At 38.4% G+C, this 20,172-nt stretch overlaps 1 protein-coding gene across 5 annotated transcripts in view; it reads left to right on the forward strand.

The window, feature by feature from the left end:
- GPD2 (glycerol-3-phosphate dehydrogenase 2) overlaps nt 1-20,172 on the forward strand; it is a 147,961-nt gene that overhangs the window by 53,531 nt on the left and 74,258 nt on the right. For all 5 annotated transcript variants that reach the window (XR_015255235.1, XM_086718638.1, XM_086718637.1 and 2 more), the window contains exon 3: nt 9,616-9,787. Coding sequence is in view for 4 of the 5 variants with exons in the window: in XM_086718638.1 (XP_086574764.1) it covers nt 9,616-9,787 (172 nt within the window). In the remaining variant the exon portion in view is untranslated. The remainder of the gene's footprint in view (nt 1-9,615; nt 9,788-20,172) is intronic.

A 20,172-nucleotide genomic window follows, 5' to 3' on the forward strand; every position in this document is an offset into this window, starting at 1 on the left:
CTCACTGTCATGTAAGTACAAGAAAAGACATCACTGTTCGCAGTCCCAAAGTGATTCAGGAGGTGAAGGCCATTAAAACATGTTAAGATTCCCCGTAAGGAGATGCAGGTTGTGTTTCCTTTCCAGGAAAATACAAATATTGTTGGTCTTTTTCAGTGACAACAAAAGGCCAGGCAGTTTCCCTTAACTCTAACAGTTCCGTTACCAAGATGTGATTGAATCACACGATACAGGAGAGAGAGTGATAGTTGCCGTAGAAAGTGATTTGCATGAAACCCTACTTTATACTCCAATTATTACTGCACGTGATTACAGGACAACCTGGTTGTTAATTGCGTGTGGTCTTTGAATATGCACTTCTTTCAGAAATAGACACTAATTATTAGATCTTGTTTTCGGTCTCACCTGAAGTTGCAAATGTCTAGGATTTTTTTTTTTTTTTTTTTTTTTTAATTTGCAAGTCTAATGGTGCACAGACATAGTAAAACTGATCGCGTTTTGAATCCTGTTCTGTTCTGTGGGATATAAACTCTCAAAGATGATGAACTTAACTTTCAGTTCTCTGTTCACAGGTGCCAATCTCTTGACAAAAACTATGTGTTTGCTATCAAAATTCTGGAGGAATTTCATCTTTTTACAGTGTAGATGAAAATTTGCTTATAAATTTTAAAAAAGTCCACTTCCCCATAGATGATCATGATTAAATATCAGAAATAACAATATCAGAGTAATATTAAATATTTTCCCAGTTCCACCAGGATAAGAATTTTTTGTTTGGGAGCTGTGGTTAGAATTCTACTGGGCAAAAGGAAGTTTGTTTTGTATCTTGGAATCTTGGACTCTCCTTTCTTCTGGATTCAGTGGCTGAATTAGGCATTCGATCTTGAATCAAATTATTGGCCTATCCTGTCTTTAGACCAGGGTCGGCAAACTTCTATGCGTACAGGGGCCAGACTGGTGAGATAAAAGCATGAAATCAGTGAGTGGGGGGCCCTGGACTAATAAGAACACACAATCCCTGCCTGAGGGCAGCAGCTGCTGTGCAGTTTTGGCAGCTTTATCTCAGAAATCCTCATTTATGTATAAAATACAGGAACTTTTAAACATTGGATGTGTAATACATGTTTTTAAGAAAGCAGTGTGCTGAGCAAAGAAATGCATTAGCATGACTTCTGGTTTTAGCACGTGCCGTTCTCACTTCGTTTCCTGGCATTGTAATCCAACTAATGCCCATTAGCCATTCTTGACTCGATGTAGCTCTGATTTCCAGAAAACCTTCTCGGGTCTGGATTAGGCATGCCTCCTGTGGCTCTTGTAGCCTCCTCTCTACTTAAATCTGCCTGTTCAGCAATATTATGATTGCCTCTTTACCTTTTTGTTTTGGCCTCCATTCTATAGAATCTCTGAAGACCTCTATTACATATTGACTGCATGAGTAAGTGGTGTGGCTGAGGTGTCCTGTGAGAGTTTTGGTCTCTCAGATAACTTAGGGCACGTTGCCATTCTGAGATTTCTCCCAGAATCTCTGAGTCAGTCTTTTAGTGGAGCTTATCCTCCAGATTCCTGCTCAAACAAATTGCCTTCGAAAGAGCTGGTCTGGGAAGATGTGGAGTACAAATACAGTAAAACCTTGGTTTTGTTCTGTAAACACACTTGTAATCCAAAGCACTTGTATATCAAAGTGAATTTCCCCATAAGAAATAATGGAAACTCAGATGATTCGTTTGCACAACCCAAAAATATTCATGTAAAAATGATTACAGTACTGGAATATAATACAAAATAATAAAATACAAAATATAAAGAAAAATGAACACAGTACCCTATACTTACCTTTGAAAACCTTCCTGGCTGGCGTGAGGGGGACAAGAGAGGAGGGTTATTGTGTAGGATGACTTTCATGTCACTCACGGTATTAATAAACTCTTGTCATATACTGTATTTAATGTAACTGGCAATAAGGTAGCCAAGGAAAGAGTCTATATCTGCAGGCAGCCTGACCTAGAATGAAACAAAGCATTCCTAAGCTACTCGTGTATGGAAAAGCAAAGGACTGTCCCTAGGTGCTTTGAAGTGACAAAAAATATGCTAGTGACAGTTGTGGGCACCTTCCAGCGTTCTGAAAAATCACTGATTTCTGCCAAGCATTGCACAGCCTGAGACCCAGACTCTGAGCATGGGAGACAATCACCCACAATTCCACAGAGAGAGGGAGAGAGAGAAAGAACCATTGGCTCAGTTGTGATCATGTGACATTCGGAGGCATGTGCTACTCGTATCGCAAGTTAAAATGTATTAGAAATGTTTGCTTATCAAGTGAAAAATGTATTAGAAATGTTTGCTTATCTTGTGGAACACTCAGAACAAGGTCTTTGCAGTCCAAGGTTTTACTGTACCTCTGTTCTTAAAGGGTGTCGTGACTTACACTGCTGTTTTATTCTGGCTGCTTTTCTCTTCTTTATTTCCCCTCAGTCAAGATATTCTAGAGAAGGTGAAGTGCAGATGTGTTTTTGAGACTCAACGCCACGCGAAGCCATATGAGTCTTTCTCTTGTCATAATTATGACAAGTAAGGCCTTAGGCTGTGTTTACTGCCTCTGAAATAAACTTGGTGCTTCACTTCTCAGTTGCAACACTTCCCAGCTTTTATGGGAAAAAAAAAAATCAACAAAAATAAAATGTTGCTTTAAATGGAGTGTCAGAAATTAAATAAATTCCCCTCAATAGTGCTGTATCTTTAACAAAAATGTTTTTGGAAGAACTCTTCAGGAACACATCCACGAAAAAATCATACCATAAAACCAAAAACTTCCTGCATTTGGCAACTGGTGGTATCTCATCCTATTACAACTAATACGTCTGTTTATTTTTTTTTTTTTCTCACATTATATGCTGTCAGTGTGGTGTAGCAATACAAAACTTGGTCTGTGGGCACACTGCGGGGACTGGTTCCCAGCCCTTCTGTATACGAGCTGTATTAATCCCGGGCCGATGACTTAAGTTTTCTTTGTCTAGTTACTTCTTCTGTAAAATGGCCATCACAAGAGTACTTAACTCATAGGGTTAATAGAGGATTAAATGAGTAGAAAAAAAGCAAAACGCTTATAATAGTGCCTGACACAAATACTATATACATACTCAATTTTTCTTTAATTGAAGAATAATTGACATATAGTATGATATCAGTTTCAGGTGTACAACATAGTGATTCAGTATTCATATACATTACAAAATGGTCACCACAGTAAGTCTAGTTATCATCCATCACCATACAAAGTTGTTACAAATTATTGACTATATTCCCTATGCTGTACGTTACATCCCTGTGTCTTATTTATTTGATAACTGGAAGCTTGTACTTCTTAATCCCCTTCACCTCTTTTTGCCCATATCTCCTACACCCCTCCCCTCTGGCAACCATCAGTTTGTTCTCTGTATCTAGGAGTCTTTTTTCTGTTTTGTTTGTTCATTTGTTTTGTTTTTTAGATTCCACATGTAAGTGATGTCCTATAGTATTTGCCTTTGACTTATTTCTCTTACTATGATATTCTCAAGGCCCATCTGTTTTGTCATAAATGGCAAGATTTTATCTTTTCTATGGCTGAGTTTTATATATATACATATATATATATGTAATCGAATGTATAATGTATGTAATGGAATATTATGTATATATTACATATATGAAATATATGCAATGTAATATTACACATATTACATATGCATGTGTAATGAAATATATAACATATATGTAATATGATATTACATATATATACACACACATGCAATACATCTTCTGTATCCATTCAATTAATGTTTTCATTTTCTTCAGATGGATACCCAGAAGTGGAAATTGTTGTATCATGTGATATTCCTATTTTTAATTTTTTGAGGAATCTCTTTACTGTTTTCCATAGTGGCTGCACTAATTTACGTTCCCACCAGCAGTGTATGAGGGTTCCCTTTCCCCACATCCTTGCCAACAGTTGTTATTTCTTGTCTTTTTTTGATACTAGGCATTCTGACAGGTATCGTGATATCTCATTGTGGTTTTGATTTACATTTCCCTGATGGTTAGTGATGTTGAGCATCTTTTCATGTGTCTGTTGGCTATGTACATATCTACTTACTTTTTTTGAAAGCCAAATTTATTGAGATATTGTTTGGGGCATAACTTACATTATGCAGTATAATTCACCCTTTATAATATACACTTCTAATAGTTTTGGCAAGCACATAGAATCATATAACCACGACATTTCTAGCCTCAAAACTTCTGTCATGCTCTTTGTAGTCGGTGTATCACTCCACCAGCCCCACATCCTGACAGTCACTGAACTATTTTCTGACCCTATCCTTTTGCTTTTACAGAAGGTCATGTAAATGGAATCATGTCAGCTGTAGACTTCTGAGTCTAACTTCTTTCAGTTTCACAGGGATGAGAAGACTCTCCTGTAAAGGCCCAGGTAGTCAATGTTTCAGGTCTGCAGGCCATACCGTCTCTGTTTCAACTTCTCTACTTTGCTACTGTAGTCATGGACTATACACGAGTGATTGGGTGTGGCTGGGTTCCAGTAAAACTTTGTTTATTAAAACAGATGGCAGACACGTTTGGGTGGAAAACCATGATCTGCCGACTCCTAACTAGCAGAATGCATCTGAGATTAATGATGTTAGGTCTATCAGTAGTTTGTTCTTTTGACTGGCAGTTATTACTCATTGCATAGACATGTCGCAATTTGTTTAGCCATTCACCAGTTGTGAATAAAGGCACTGTAAGCATTCGCTGCAGGTTTTTGTGCGAACACAGACTTTGATTTCTCTTGAGTAATTACCTAGGAGAGGATTGCTGGGTTGTATGGTAAGTTGTATGGTAAGTTTACTTTTATGAGAAACTCAAGTTTCCCAAAATGGCTGTCTCATTTTCTATTTCCTGCAGCAATATAAGAGAGTTCCAATCATGTTGTACATTCACCTGCACTTGGTATTGTCCACTTTTTTCCTTTTTTTGGTTAAGTTCAACCTACTTTAAAAGACTGTGAAGAATCTTAGAAACTGTAAGTTGCTTACATATAACCTAAATGAAATTGGAAGCTCTTGAAGGCTTTTAATGTCATGGAAATGACATTATTTGGGCTTTAAAATGACTACACCAGCTGCAGTATGGACACTGACTTGGAAGGCTTGGTGAACATGTGAAGACCTGTGGGAGGATATCATATTAGTATAGAGGAAATGGAAGATACCTTGACTTGAAAAGTGGTAGTGAAGGGGCACCTGGGTGGCTCAGTCGGTTAATTGTCCTACTCTGACTCAGGTCATGACCTCACGATTCGTGAGTTCGAGCCCCACATCAGCCATCTGCTGTCAAACCCTCTGTCTCCCCCTCTCTCTGATGCTCCCTGCTTGCTCTCTCTTACTCTCTCTCCCTCTCACACACACACAAATAAATAAACATTAAAAAAAAAAAAAAAAAGAGGGGTACCTGGGTGGCTCAGTCGGTTGAGCGTCCGACTTCGGCTCAGGTCATGATCTCATGGTCTGTGAGTTCGAGCCCCGCGTCGGGCTCTGTGCTGACAGCTCAGAGCCTGGAGCCTGTTTCAGATTCTGCATCTCCCTCTCTCTCTGACCCTCCCCTGCTCATGCTCTGTCTCTGTGTCAAAAATAAATAAAAACATTAAAAAAACTTAAAAAAAAAAAAGAAGAAGAAGAAGAAAAGTGGAAGTGAAGATGAAGTGACTGGGCCTGAGAATTTTTTTAGGAGGCGAAAGTGACAGTACTCAGTGACTGATCAAAAACGGGACTGAAGAGAGTGGCACAAACAACTAGATGCAAAATGGTTCCTTCTGATGAACACTGACAGGAAAGAGGGTTTGGGGAGATAAAATCATCAGTTCAAACTTGAGATATATGTGAGGCATCCAAATGGAGGTACCGAATAGGTAGTTTGATATCTGGGTTCTGGGATAGGGGAGTATAATTGGAAGTCATATGACTGTATGGAGGCAGAAGAAATTCTCTAGAGATTCTCTAGAGAAAGGCCTAAGGGGAACGTCAGTATTTAATGTTAGGGAGTACAGGGACCTCCAGAGGAAACTAGGAGAGAGTGGTTGAGAGAGGCTGGAGAGAGAGCTCAGTTCAGTTCGTTGTCTCCCAGTGAACAGAAAATTGTGTGCCGAGGTGACAGCTAACACGAGGGATGAAATGTGCTCACTGGATTTCACAGCAAAGTGGACATGAGTCAGTCTTTGGTGGTGGTGGTATGTGTGTGAAAATGCAGATTAGAATGAATTGAGGAGTTGGCTGAGAGAGTAGGAGGTGAGGCAGTAGAAAAAGCAAGGGTATACCGGTCTTTCCAGAATTTTTAGGGTGGTAAAAGCATATGTAAGAAACTTTTTTTTTTTTTTTTTTTTTTTAACTTTTAAGGTGAGGCAGGATAGAGTCTACTGGGGGGAAGGATGAGACAAGGGACAAAATGGAGAAACAGTGCAGTTCGAGGAGCGCAAAGGCCACAAAACAGGTGGAGTGCCCATCAGAGCTGGCTTGCTTGCTGAGGAAATTCAGTTGAGTTTAATATTCATAGTTATGACTTGTTGGCAGAGTAAACAGGGGGCTTTTAGTATTACCAAGTTCTAATGACTTAAATCATGATATAGTCCTTAAATTTATTTCTCGAGTATTTCTATAAAACTTACCAAGCAGAAAATGTCAGGAATTTTTGTTGTTGTTGTTGTTGATGTTTTTGATGTGTGAAAGTGCTCTGGCAGTTTAGTTACTTGTCAGTCTTATGTCCATGTCCTACCCATCTGCCATGGCCCAGTTGAATCCTCAAATGAAAGACCCTCCCTCTCTCATCAGGATGGTTATGGCCTGGTGCTTCTTTGCTTTACTTTGGCATTTGTTCTTTCTACATACTTTTATATACGTATATCGTGCGCATATATATATATATATATATATGTATATATATACGTATATATATGTATACGTATATATATATGTGTGTGTATATATATATATATATATATATATACATACATATATATATGTTTCTTCTCTTTCTTCCTTTTTCTTGCTCTTCTCTTGTTCTTGTCTTTCCTCCTCCTTCTTTGATGATAGAAGGCAAAGCCCATGACAGAAAGATATCGTGTTCCCCACAGAACCATAGCAGTTACATTTCTTTAGTTACCTTAAATGTACGGAAATGTGACATGGGGAAATGGCTATTAGTAGATAATAGGAGGAGTTATATAAAGGAGAGTAAGATTTTTGCGACTTGCATCTGAATTATGGCCTGAAAATTATGACACCTGGTTATAATCTTTTGTTTTCATGATACTTAGCAAAATATGTTTTGAAAGCTCCCTTTTATATGCCATTAAAGGATTAAATTATTTAATGACAGTAATAACAACAACCTTATGGTGGTACTTTATAGTTTACCAACTAGGCTCATATCATTAATCCATTCAGACTGAGGACAACTCAGAGATACAGAGCTAGAGACATCACAGGAGTTTTATCCCATTCTACAAATGAAGAAACCAAGGCCCAGAGAGATAATGTGTCAAAAGTCACATACTAGTACACAAGAGTGCTAAGACCTGAGCTAGGACCCTCTGACCCAGGTTTCCTTCAATGTACCCTGTGGCTTCTAGATTTATTTTTGTAGAAATCCAATCAGCCCAACAATAACTAAATTCAAGTTTAAGCCCAACAATAACTAAATTCAAGTTTAAGAAACAGCTTGGTTTATTTTATTTAAATGAATAAAAAAATCGTCTATCAGAACAATATCTTGGGTGGAATTAGGATCACCTTCTCTTGAACAAGCTCGGGCCTTGTGGTTTCGAGCTTCGTATGTGGTCCCTTCAGCAGAATCGGGAAGACATTGTCAGCATCACACTGATGCTGTGATTTAGAGGAAGGAAAAATACAAATCACATACCTGTGGATAAGTAACTGTTACAGCAGCACTGGCCAGCACTATTCATTATATGATCAAACCTAGTATTCACATTTACTTATCTATTTTTCTAGGCTTTTCACTGTAACTTCTGGTAGCTACTTTTTTTTTTCAAGACCATCATTTTTTATTAAGGATAACAACGTTCATTCTAATGAAAGAAAAACTAGAAAAAGGGAAGGTCATTATCTTTCACGGGGAGGTTAGAGCTGACACTAATTATTTTATTGTTAAAGCTTTCAAAAATTGAAATAGTGTATATTAAATATAGAGAATCTATAATTTTATATTAAAACATTTTAAGGGGAAACCTCTGACTAAAATCCTTAAAAAATATTATTTCCATTGGCCATAGCTGATTATTTAAAAAAAATTTTTTAACACTTATTCATTTTTTTTTTTTAATTTTTTTTTTTTCAACGTTTATTTATTTTTGGGACAGAGAGAGACAGAGCATGAACGGGGGAGGGGCAGAGAGAGAGGGAGACACAGAATCGGAAACAGGCTCCAGGCTCCGAGCCATCAGCCCAGAGCCTGACGCGGGGCTCGAACTCACTGACCGCGAGATTGTGACCTGGCTGAAGTCGGACGCTCAACCGACTGCGCCACCCAGGCGCCCCAACACTTATTCATTTTTAAGAGACAGAGAGAGACAGAGCATAAGTCGGGGAGGAGCAGAGAGAGAGGGAGACACAGAATCTGAAGCAGGCTCCAGGCTCTGAGCTGTCAGCACAGGGACCGATGCGGGATTGAACTCATGGATTGCAAGATCATGACCTGTGCCGAAGTCGGATGCTTAACCGACTGAGTCAGCCAGGCACCCCAGCCATAACTGATTATTTAAACATGACAACAACTTCTATTAAACAGATTCATTTCTAATTATAGTGACCTAAACTCATAGACGTCCAAGCTCTAGAATTTATTTTTGTCAGAGGAATCAAGGAATAAAGAACATATACTTTTAAGAAATTGCAGAAGGGCATAAAGTGCTTTTTTCCTCCTCCTTTCAACACTTTTAAATGTTATCTGAATGAATTATTGCTACGGGATAAAACATTTCCTTATGTTCTCCTATAAATTATCTTAGACTAGGTATTTGGGAATTGTTGTACAGTGTGGGGAATAGTTGAACTTGGCTCGTTATAAAACCAAAACAAGCAGTTGAGATATTGAGTCTGGAATCAGGTGTTCCATGCCTAAGTAGTGGGGACTTATTTAAAAAAATACCACCTTGGGGCGCCTGGGTGGCTCAGTTGGTTAAGCATCCGACTTCCGCTCAGGTCATGATCTCACGGTTCGTGGATTCGAGGTCCATATCTGGCTCTGTGCTGACAGCTCAGAGCCTGGAGCCTGCTTTGGATTCTGTAACTCCCCCTCTCTCTGCCCCTCCTCTGCTTGCACTCTGTCTGTCTCTGTCTCTCAAAAATGAATAAAGGTTGAAAAAATTAAAAAAAAAAATACTGCCTGGATTTTAAGGACTTTTCTATAAGGCAGTTGGTCCTGTAACTCCACGTGGACTGTGGACTATGGTCTTGCTTTGGTATTGCTTGTCTCCATTACAAATCTCTTCTTTTAGTATACCGTGGGGTGTATTACATTGGCTTTGCGCATGAAAAACTGACAGTGGGCTGTGGACTTTTACACCAGGTGAACCTGGCCTATGTGCAAGCAGCAGAGTGCATTTCAGAACCTGTTAACAGGGAGCCTCCCTCCCGAGAAGCTCAGCTACTGAGTTTGCAGAACACGGCGGAATTTGATATCCTCGTCATCGGAGGTGGAGCAACGGGATGTGGCTGTGCCCTGGATGCTGTCACCAGAGGTGAGTCCCAGCGCAGATGGGTATATTACAGGTAAAGGTTTCGTCTGCCTCCACTCTCGCCCCCCTACAGGCAAGCCTCCGGCACGCGCTGCATGCCAGTAAAGTCCCATTTTTGCTGTACTTCCTGATTTTCCATCCTTTGTGAGGCACCTTCGTATTTTTTGAATATAGGCACTTGCACAATTTGAAAATTAAACATAGCTTGTGCTTTACACGTAAATGAATTTCTTTAAAAAGAAGACTTTAAGTTCCTTTGAATTCATTAATTTGATGTTCTGGCTATTTCTTTCTAATCACGTAAAGTAAATACATTTTAATGAAATAAAAATATTCGTGTATCATCCGAAATCACATGTATGTCAGTGAAGGGTAGAAAAGATTTATTAAAATGAGTTAATCTATTAAAATAATTCTTCTTTTTCTTGTATCTCTTAAAAGTGTTTCTTCCAGGGGCGCCTGGGTGGCGCAGTCGGTTAAGCGTCCGACTTCAGCCAGGTCACGATCTCGCGGTCCGTGAGTTCGAGCCCCGCGTCAGGCTCTGGACTGATGGCTCAGAGCCTGGAGCCTGTTTCCGATTCTGTGTCTCCCTCTCTCTCTGCCCCTCCCCCGTTCATGCTCTGTCTCTCTCTGTCCCAAAAATAAATAAACATTGAAAAAAAAAATTTAAAAAAAAAAGTGTTTCTTCCAGTGAAATATGGACTTCAGTTTGGGAGACTCGAGTTTATGTGACTTTATGATGGAAAAGACTGTTGCTAACCTATAGTTCTCTTAGGTATCTTATTAGTCAGCATTAGGAAAGACATGATGAAATGTTCTTTAAAATGGAAGCATGGGGTGCCTGGGTGGCTCATTCATTGGTTAAACATCTGACTCTTGATTTCGGCTCAGGTCATGATCTCACAGTTGGTGAGATCGAGCCCTGTGTCAGGCCCTGCACTGATAGCATGGAGCCTGCTTGGGATTCTCCCTCTCTCTCTGCCCCTCCTCTGCTAGTGTGCATGCACAGGCTCTCTCTCTCTCAAACTAAATAAAGAAACTTAAAAAAAAAAAAAAAATGGAAACATGACATATAAAGAGTGAAATTTTAGTATGGAACACCAATACTGTTCCATATGATATATTTAATAAAATAATTTGATTTTTGCCTGTGGGTATTATTAGTGTGGAGTTTTGGGTCATGGAAATCTGGGCACATATCCTGGCTCAGCAGCTTTATCAGATGTATTTATAGATGTGACTATACACATGCATTTACTTGGGCAAATTCCTTCATTTCTGGAGGGTTCCTTGTCTTCCAAATAAGGAAAAAATACCTTCTTTGAATGATTGTTGGGAACATTAAATGTGTAATCATGAAGATGACTTAAAATAGTGCTTGTCACACAAAATAGAAGCTCAATAAATTATAGGTAGTATTTATAGCTGCCATCATCGTCATCATCATCATCATCATCATCATCATCATCATTATTTTAATTGAATAAAATTGGGGATTGAATTCATGACCTGAGATTAAGAGTTGCATGCTCTACCCACTGAGCCATCCAGGCACCCCTATAGCTGCCCTTATTAACATGGAGGCAAAAGACTTAGAACCAGTTCTCCTGGAGAAAGTTCTTTGTGGTATCCTTAGATGTATCCAATTGGGCTGGGCACTGCTGCAAGGAATTTTGAGTCTGGATTATTTTAGTTACTGTGTAAGGCTCAATATTTATTGCAGTTTCGTACTCGATGGTAATAATTTATTACATGGAATAATTCTTCTCAGCTTAAGTTACTGCCATAGCCATTTTAGACTTAATTACCTTTCATACCTGGTGGAATTTACTCTTACGTGTATGGTATTCATTGTACTTAATGGCTGAAGAATTCATCCCAAAGATAGTCTAGTTAATTATTCTTTAGGTTTCAAGTTTTTTGTTTGTTGTTGTTTTACTTTATGTTTCTATTTAAAGTAAAACCGTTTGAGTCAAATACTGACCAAGCTCTGAGAATAAAAAGATTCATACGCCCTGGTTTTGTCCTCCAGGAGCATATGATTTGTTAGTATTTGCTGAACAGTTAACATTTTCTCTTTGGGCAGGGAAGGATATTCGGTAGTGATCTGGACATGAACTGGTGCATTAGCAGATGACGTGGGTAATGGTGATGATGGTGATGATGGTGAGGAGGATGATTTTGAGAAGAGAAGGATCCCTAGAGCCTGAATGTTGACCAGATTTTAAATTTTTGTAGTTAGTAGCAGCTAAGAATTACTGTCTTTAAAAACAATTGAATATCTTATTATATGTATATGAAATTTTGTAGCTGTGGAATATTCCTTATAAAAGAGGTGGAGAAACCTTAGTTTGTATTTCTTTTATTATGCTGGTAGCTGTTGGGGGGTAGGATTTATAATTAAACTGTATAGACATACTGAAGTTAATCTGTATTTATCCTTTTACTACAATTCCTGATCATATCAGTAGCCCTCTGAAGTGTGAAATAATCATGGGCATTTGGTTAATGAATTGTGCATTGTTGCTGTTCATTCATGGAATTTGCTCTTTTATTATATTTGATGCTTCACTTAACAACACATTTTGCTTTCTCTGCATTTGATATGTTTTTACCAAATTATTCCTGATTGTATCCATTAATCTTTAGTCACATTTGACAAAAATAAATTACTGTGATCTTTTAAAGTTACCAGTAATAATTAGATTTTTCAGGACATCAAAGTTTTGGGGAACCACTGGATGTTAAAGGGCTTGTATAGAAATGTTTGCACGAGCTTTTTGATAAAATACTGTGCCCAAATGCAATTTTGGTAATGGATAAAAGACTATAGAAGGCAGAGAAGAAGTCATGAAGTCTTCCTAATGAACATTTATTTGCATTCTTACCCTCTGCATTTTCTGGGGAATCGATTTTCAGTTGTTGCATTTGGGAAAATGATTTTATAAACATAATATGCACAGTTCTTGTCACGTTCTGCTGTCAGTCTCTAGGAGCAATAGAAATCACTTCTCTGTTTAACACGGTGTCTAGTATCTGGGCAGGTGAAGGCCCTCTGCCCCCAGAGAGAGCTGGAACCAGAAGAATCTGATAAATAGAATCACTCCTTCGGGTTTTTCAAGATTTTTTTTCCCCCAGTTCTTTTTGTTCTTTTATGTGACTTTACCTACATGTATCAGGGATCACCTAGTACATTTCTGGTTTAAAATCAAATTTATAAAGTTAGCCTTTATGGCTTTTAATTAAAATTCCAGAGAAGGCTGCCTCTTGCTGGAGGGAAACATTAATTATAGTTCTCTTTTTCAGAACTGTGTAGTTACTTTTAGTTTACGAATGGTATCTGGCTGGTAGTTCCTGAATTCTCACTACGGTTCTTGCACGTCTAGCGCAGGATAGCCCTGTGATTAAGGACACAGATTATGCAGTTAGAATGAAGTGGGATCAAGTTCTTGGCTTCATCACTTGCTAGCTTTGTGAGCTTTGACAAGTGTCTCAACCTTATAGAGAGCCGCAAGGTTCTCAGACATTAATGAAAGACACCAGTAACACTTTTCCGTACAAGTGAAGGTTTGTGAAAAGGAGGAAGTGTGTACATTGTAGAGAAAGCACAGAAGAGGCAGGGCCTGGGAAGACAGTGCATTCTGGGAATTACACGTTGGCCACCCTCACCCCTTTCTGCTTCTACCCCCTTCTACTGCCACGAGGGAAGAGGAAATCCTATTTTAGGACAGTAGATTTGTGACCTATGGAAGTTTGCTGTTTCCTGAACACTACTGGTTGGACCAGATTGCACATTCCTACTAAAATTTGTTGGTAATTTAGTGTAATTTTAATTAATGTACTGATTTTCTTTGACAGGAGTTGGGGGCGGGACTTGAAAAACTGGGCTAAAGTTTGTCTGGAAAAATAAGCCTATGAGAATCACCAGATTAATTCTGAAAAAAGAATAATGATAAAGGATTAGATAGAGACCTATCAGATATTAAAGTGTATTATAAAGCTACTTTAATTAAAATAGTTTGCCAAAGGGCTAGAGAGATAAGTGGAACCAAGTGCCTAGAAATAGATCTAAATAATAAAATTTAGAATATGATAAGGGCAGAATTTCAAATCTGTCATTATTGGTTATTTAATAAGTGGTGTGAGAGTATCTACTTCCCCTGATTTTTATACATATTTAAATATATATATGTATTTATGTATATACACGCATACATATATATGCACACATATACATATATGTATATATATGTATTTTATTTGTCATATTCCATGTGGGCCAAGGATTTAACAATAAAATGCCATAAAACTATTAGAAGAAAGTATATGTAAATATTTTTAAAAATGGCGTAAGAAAGGTATTTTTAAGCAGGACACCAAAAAGGCCATTTTCCTTTTGGAAAATCTTGCTAAATCTGATTTCATAAAAATTAAAATTTATCTATGGCAAAAATCTAAAGAACACATGTGAGTTTGGGAAAATATAACCTATGAGACAGAGTTTGTTTCATATTGTGTTGAACTTTTCCATATCCTTTTGCTCTAGTATGCCTATAATAAACAGCATGTATTTGGATTCTTTGTTTTGTTTTTTTTTTTTTGTATTTTTTTTAAGGTTTATTTACATAATCTCTGCACCCAGAATGGGACTCTAACTCACAACCCCAAGATCAGGAGTCACATGCTTTTCTGAATGAGCCAGCCAGGCACCCCTGGATATTTTTTTTTTTTTTTTTTTTTTTAATGCTTAATAGGTAGAATCTACCTTTATTTTTTATTAAGTTTTTTTTAATTTTAATTCCTGTTAGAATCTATCTTTAACCAGGTGAATTTAGTCCATTGAAAGAGTCTATTTAAGCATAGAGAAAAAAGTGGAATTTGATTCAGTTCCATTTACTGGGATACCATGTGCATTTATTTTGTATTTTTGACTTACATTTTTTAACTTTGCTTCTTTTCCTCCCTTCCTTTCCTTCATATTAAATCATTTTGGTATCGCTGTGTGTTTCTGCACCTTAAACTGTATACATAAAGTTGTTTCTACCCTCGAGTCCCATCAGAGAGACTTTTCCCAGGGCCCTGTTGAGGCTCCTGCTCTGTGCTGATGCTGGACGCCTTGCAGACCAACTGCTGAGCCAGCTGGAGGTGCTTTGGCTTGGGTGATGCTCTCTGCGTCTGACTTCCTGCCTCCCAGATAACTCCCTGCAGGTAGTCCACAGGCCTGGGCAGTGGTCACTGGAAGCCTCTCCACCGCTCTTCATAATGGATAAAGCCCTTCTTCAGTTCTCAGCATTCAGCTCATTCGTCTGGCTTCCTTAACCTATCCCTGCAAGGGAGACCTGTATTCCTCTTGCCCTTCAGGAACTGAAATCTGGGTGGCCTTTTCCTGTTTCTAGACCCAGAGCCCAGCAAGGCAGGGGCTTTTGGCCTAACTACTCTGCTCTGAGTTTCTGTTATGTTTCTGATCCATAGTGTGTTTATTTTTGAGTCAACCACATTCTTTAAAAATACATAGAGAGAAATTATTTTTGCTGTATTTAGAGAAGAGGAGGAGTTAAAAGCTGAACTCATAATGCCATATTGATTAAAATTTTACTTACAGCAATTTATAACAGCAAAAACCTGAGGTCTGGTTTAATAAATTGGGTACATTCAGTTATCCAAGAAGTTTATAAGTATTTACAGAGAAGACGGCTAATATGTATCATAAATTGGAAAACAAGTTGTGAAGAATGAGTTTGTTAATTGTATTTGTGTTTAAAGCAAAAAGATACATAGCTTGTATACTTTCATAAGCATAGAAAGTTTCTGGTAGTGTGGATGGGACATTTTTATAGTTAACACTGGTTACATCTGGATTGTGTAACTAGGAAGCCATTGGTATATTAGTTTCTCTTTTCATCCCTCTAAATTGTTTGGATATACCTCCTCTCTTTTTTTTAAAAAACTTTTTTTAAATGTTTATTTATTTTTGAGAGAGAGAGAGAGAGAGAGAGACAGAACATGAGTCAGGGAGTGGCAGAGAGAGAGAGAGAGAGGGAGACACAGAATCCGAAGCAGGCTCCAGGCTCTGAGCTGTCAGCACAGAGCCCAACACGGGGCTTGAACTCACGGACCATGAGATCATGACCTGAGCCGAAGTCGGACGCTCAACCGACTGAGCCACCCATGCGCCCCTATACCTCCTCTCTTTGAACATTGGCGGTTTTTATAATAAAAAAATAAAAAGAAGCAACCAGGCAACTCGCATATTCCCTCATAACTGTATTATTCTGATTAATGGTATGGCTGAATGCATTTTTGTGGCTCTACAATCTGTGTGTACTTAAGGAACACACATGTTATCCCCATTAACAGTTTATGTTTCCTGATGTAAAAATAGCAATAGGTATTAAATAATCAATCCAATATCCTATAATTCTGTAAAATGCTAACGTTCATTGTTGGAAAAAAACTAGGCCAAAAGCATAGTATTCAGACTATAAGGATTAAGAAGTCAGGATTACTTTGTAGCTGTAGAGGGGAGTGTTACTTATGTTTTTTTGGAAATTGATCCTTCATATGAAATGTTCAGCCTTTGGGATAGTCCTTTGTCTTATTAGTGGCATTGGCTTTCTGAAGTCCAGAGGTAAATGCCCAAAGCTTTTCTAAAGAAAGAGAAACTTTCCTTTCCTTAAATGACATCATTTTATCCTTCATGGGGCATGTGGCTTTAATACATATGCTCTGGTACTGATGTACAGATGTCTAAATTTTTTGAGTGGTGTGTTGTGTTGGTGCTTCTGCTATGCATTTCACAGGGATTAATCTCTCCTTTCTATTTAAAAATATCTAAATAATGCCATATCTGAAAATTTATTCTAATGAAATAATTAAAAATGCAGAGTTTAAATGAAAATATGTCACAGTACTATCTGTGATAATGTAGGTATAAAATAACCCAAATGTTCAAAAATAGGGAATTGGATATAAATCATTGTAAATATTTAATGCAATACTATTCATACATTAAAAATGAAACGATAGACAAATACATATTGACATGAAGAGATGTTTACAATAAATAACATTGAATGAAAAAAATGGAATATGTCCTATTTTTGTAAAAATGTACATATGTGATTATAGACATGCATAGAAAATGTGAACGTTTAAATGTTCACAAATGTCAACTGTGGTTATCTCTAAGCTGTGCGATTACAGGAGAGTTTTATTTTGTTCTCTTTACTTCTCCGCATTTATTATACTGAGCATGTTTTCATGCATAATAAGATAATCAGTAAAAGGTATTAAAGTATACTTCTGTTCTATATCATGTTGTGAAAGTTAAATGTCGCACGATTCTTCCCCTTAGAAGGTAATTACTCCTCTGTTCATCCAACTGTCTTGGGCCACAAATTGGTTTAGTTAGAAGTGGTTGGTAGCTAGACATTCTCACTCAGGTCGGAAAAGGCAAAGCTGTAAAGGGCCTTCTTTAGTTCAAGTCCCCTGCCCCGCGTCCCCTGTAATTTGAACTTGCTCAGGGATGGGCTGAAGATGACAGAAAGGCAGATTTCAGTTGCCTTTATTCTTCCACTGTGGCTAATCTTGTTAGTCCACCTGAGATTCTCAGAGTAATTTCATCCCAAATATTAATACTTCACCACTGTCATGAAATCCCTGTGAATATGTATTAAAAGCAATCAATGTTAAAACAAAAAAGAAAATAACAGTACCACTCATAAGTGTTCTGGTTTATCTCCTCAGGGATAGAGCTCACTGCTGTACTTAACAAGTAACTGCCAAAAAGAAAAGAAACAAACAAACAAACAAACAAAAAACAAAGACTATTTTCATAAAACCTTGAACTAGTTTAGTTGAATTACTGTAAATGCATAGTGAGGTCTGCCCTCCATCGCGCTGGCATGTGGGGAGGTTGTTCTTTCTACTTGGAGGAAAGATCTTCCCGAGCTCCTCAAATCCACAGCCAGCAGTTGATTGAAGCGTGGGTACATTATTTTGGATGTCCTTCAAACTTAATTATCTTACCTGAGAACACTAAATGTTAGCATTGAATATCACTTAAAAATACTGTTCGTTCACCTTAAGAAAGCACAAAAGTACTCTCTTTTCACTTCCTTGCTTTAAAGTATCAGAAAACTAAGCCCTTAAAAGTTCAGATCCATAATTTTTGAGGGGAGGAAAATTTTGGAGTTTTGAGAGGTGCACAGAAAAGGAACATATTAGATAACCGGACTGTGTAAGACTGTAAGGCTTTTTAAAATTCCATGATCTTTGCTGCCGTCAGTTAGTCAGTTAAAAATATATTTATGGGAAGCTGTTAGAACTTCTAATAATGTCTTGAGTTTGCATCAGTTTCCTCCTCCCTCATTCCATTGTTCTCATCCCACAAAAATGAGAAAACATTTAGTGTATAATAGCAGTTGAAAATCTAAAAATTTTTTCTTTTTTTCTTTTTTTCCAAATATCTGAGGGTTTGTATGTGTGTGTGTGGTTCTGAAAACTTTTGGTAATACTTTTAGGTTACATGGTGCTTTAATACATCAATATAGCTGGAACTTTAGGGGTTAAACTTTTCTGGGATTTTTTTTTTTTTTTTTTTTTTTTTGCTCTGGAAGAAGCTGTATCATTTCACTCCAGAAATTCTGGTGGGTTGATGGTATGACACTAGAAATAATAGGACAAGCAAAACAGCCTGCTTTGACAGAGAAGCCCGTTTTAACTTTTGTTGGTATTCACTAGGGTTTCTCACATAAATACATGTGAATAACTTTTTTAAAATGTCCAATACTTGCAAAAGCAGTTTTGAGGCTTTAAAGTGTTAGCTCTCACTTACATATCCTGAAATATCCTCCTGAGATGGCTTGCTAATTCCTAGAGTAGCTTCCCTGCCTCACACTCTGTCAGTTTGGGAAAGAAAAAAAAAAAAAAAAAATCCAGCCTGATGACACAAGCCCATAAAATTTTCTCTTCACATCGCTCTCCGCTACCATTTCTGCCTTGTGAGGCTGGCCTCTTCATTGCCCTGCTCCTCCTCTATGACACATGTCCCCTAAGTGGTCTACCTCCAGTTCTTCTCTCCCTCCAGACAGACCCTCCACCCCCACAGAGAGATCTTTCTAGAACATTAATCTGATAGCTTAGCTCAAACACTTTGATGGTTCCCCTGATAGATAGCACAATAGTATTTCTCAAAAGACTATCTGAGAATTTTTGGAAAAAAAAAATTATTATTCTTTTTTTATGATAAGAAAAAAAGAATCAACCAGCATGCTTTTCCTCAAAATGCATAATTTGTGACTGAGTACAGCTATCCGGTTCATTGTTCTGTGGCATTGATGCCAAATCTCGTACCTTCTAACAAAGCATTTGCTTCTCAAACCAATATGTGACTTGAAGCCATGTTCTCAGAGGCATTTTCCTTTTGAGGAGACTCAGATAATACTTTGCTTGTGAGAAAGAGTGGCCCAGAGGACAGAGTCCAAATCTCCAGGGTAGACGAAAGGCCCTTTTACTATTCCTGCCTTTTACTGTTCCTCCCGCTGGATCTCCTTCCCGTTGTCCACAGCCCCTGAGTGACAAGCAGCCTCAAACTTAGCGGGTCATCTCGAGCACTTGCCTTTCTCTGGCTTAGGCCATTTCTCGCCAGTGATAATTCCCTCTCCTCTACCCATGTACCGTAAACTCGGCTTTTCCTGAAGACCCCAGTCCCAGGGACAATTAAAAACTTACACTGAGGCTACAGTTATTATACACACAGGGAATCGTGCCATCAATGAACTACCCCAAAATTTAGTGGCTTAAAGCAATATTTGCTATCACACAATTTCAGTGGGTCAGGGATCTGGGGGTGTGCCTTCACCTGAGTTCTCTGGCTCTGTGTCTCAAACAGGTTGCAGTCCTTCCTAGCAACTCATGTAGTTGTTGGCATGATTCAGTTCCTCCCTGGCTGTTGGACTGAGGCCTCCATTTCTTGTGACCTATTGCCGGCGGGGGGCTCCTTTCGTCTGTGGTCTCAAAACATGACGGCTTGTTTCATCCTAGTTAGCCAGAGAGGGGAAGAGAGAGCGTGGGCAAGAGAGAGAACAGAAATCACAGTCTTTTGTAACCTAATCACAGAAGTGGTATGCCATTATTGCTGCATTTTTCTTCACTAGAAGCAAGGCACCGGGTCCAGCCCACACTCCAGGGCATTCCATGCTAGGAAGTGGGGATTATTGTGGACTGTCTGTGATGTCCTCTCCCACAGTCTACAGGATACCTTTGGGCACGCCCAGGTGGGAAGCATGGCTGATGGGAAGGTTCCCTCTGTATTATGTCCCTGTGTGCCATGGTGTGGGCATCTTGGTGTCATGACTGGGATTCCAAGGTTAAGTGGGAGTGATAGT

This window comes from Puma concolor, chromosome C1 (genome assembly GCF_028749965.1).
Source record: "Puma concolor isolate L17-30 chromosome C1, mPumCon1.1.hap2, whole genome shotgun sequence".
Classification (NCBI taxonomy): domain Eukaryota; kingdom Metazoa; phylum Chordata; class Mammalia; order Carnivora; family Felidae; genus Puma; species Puma concolor.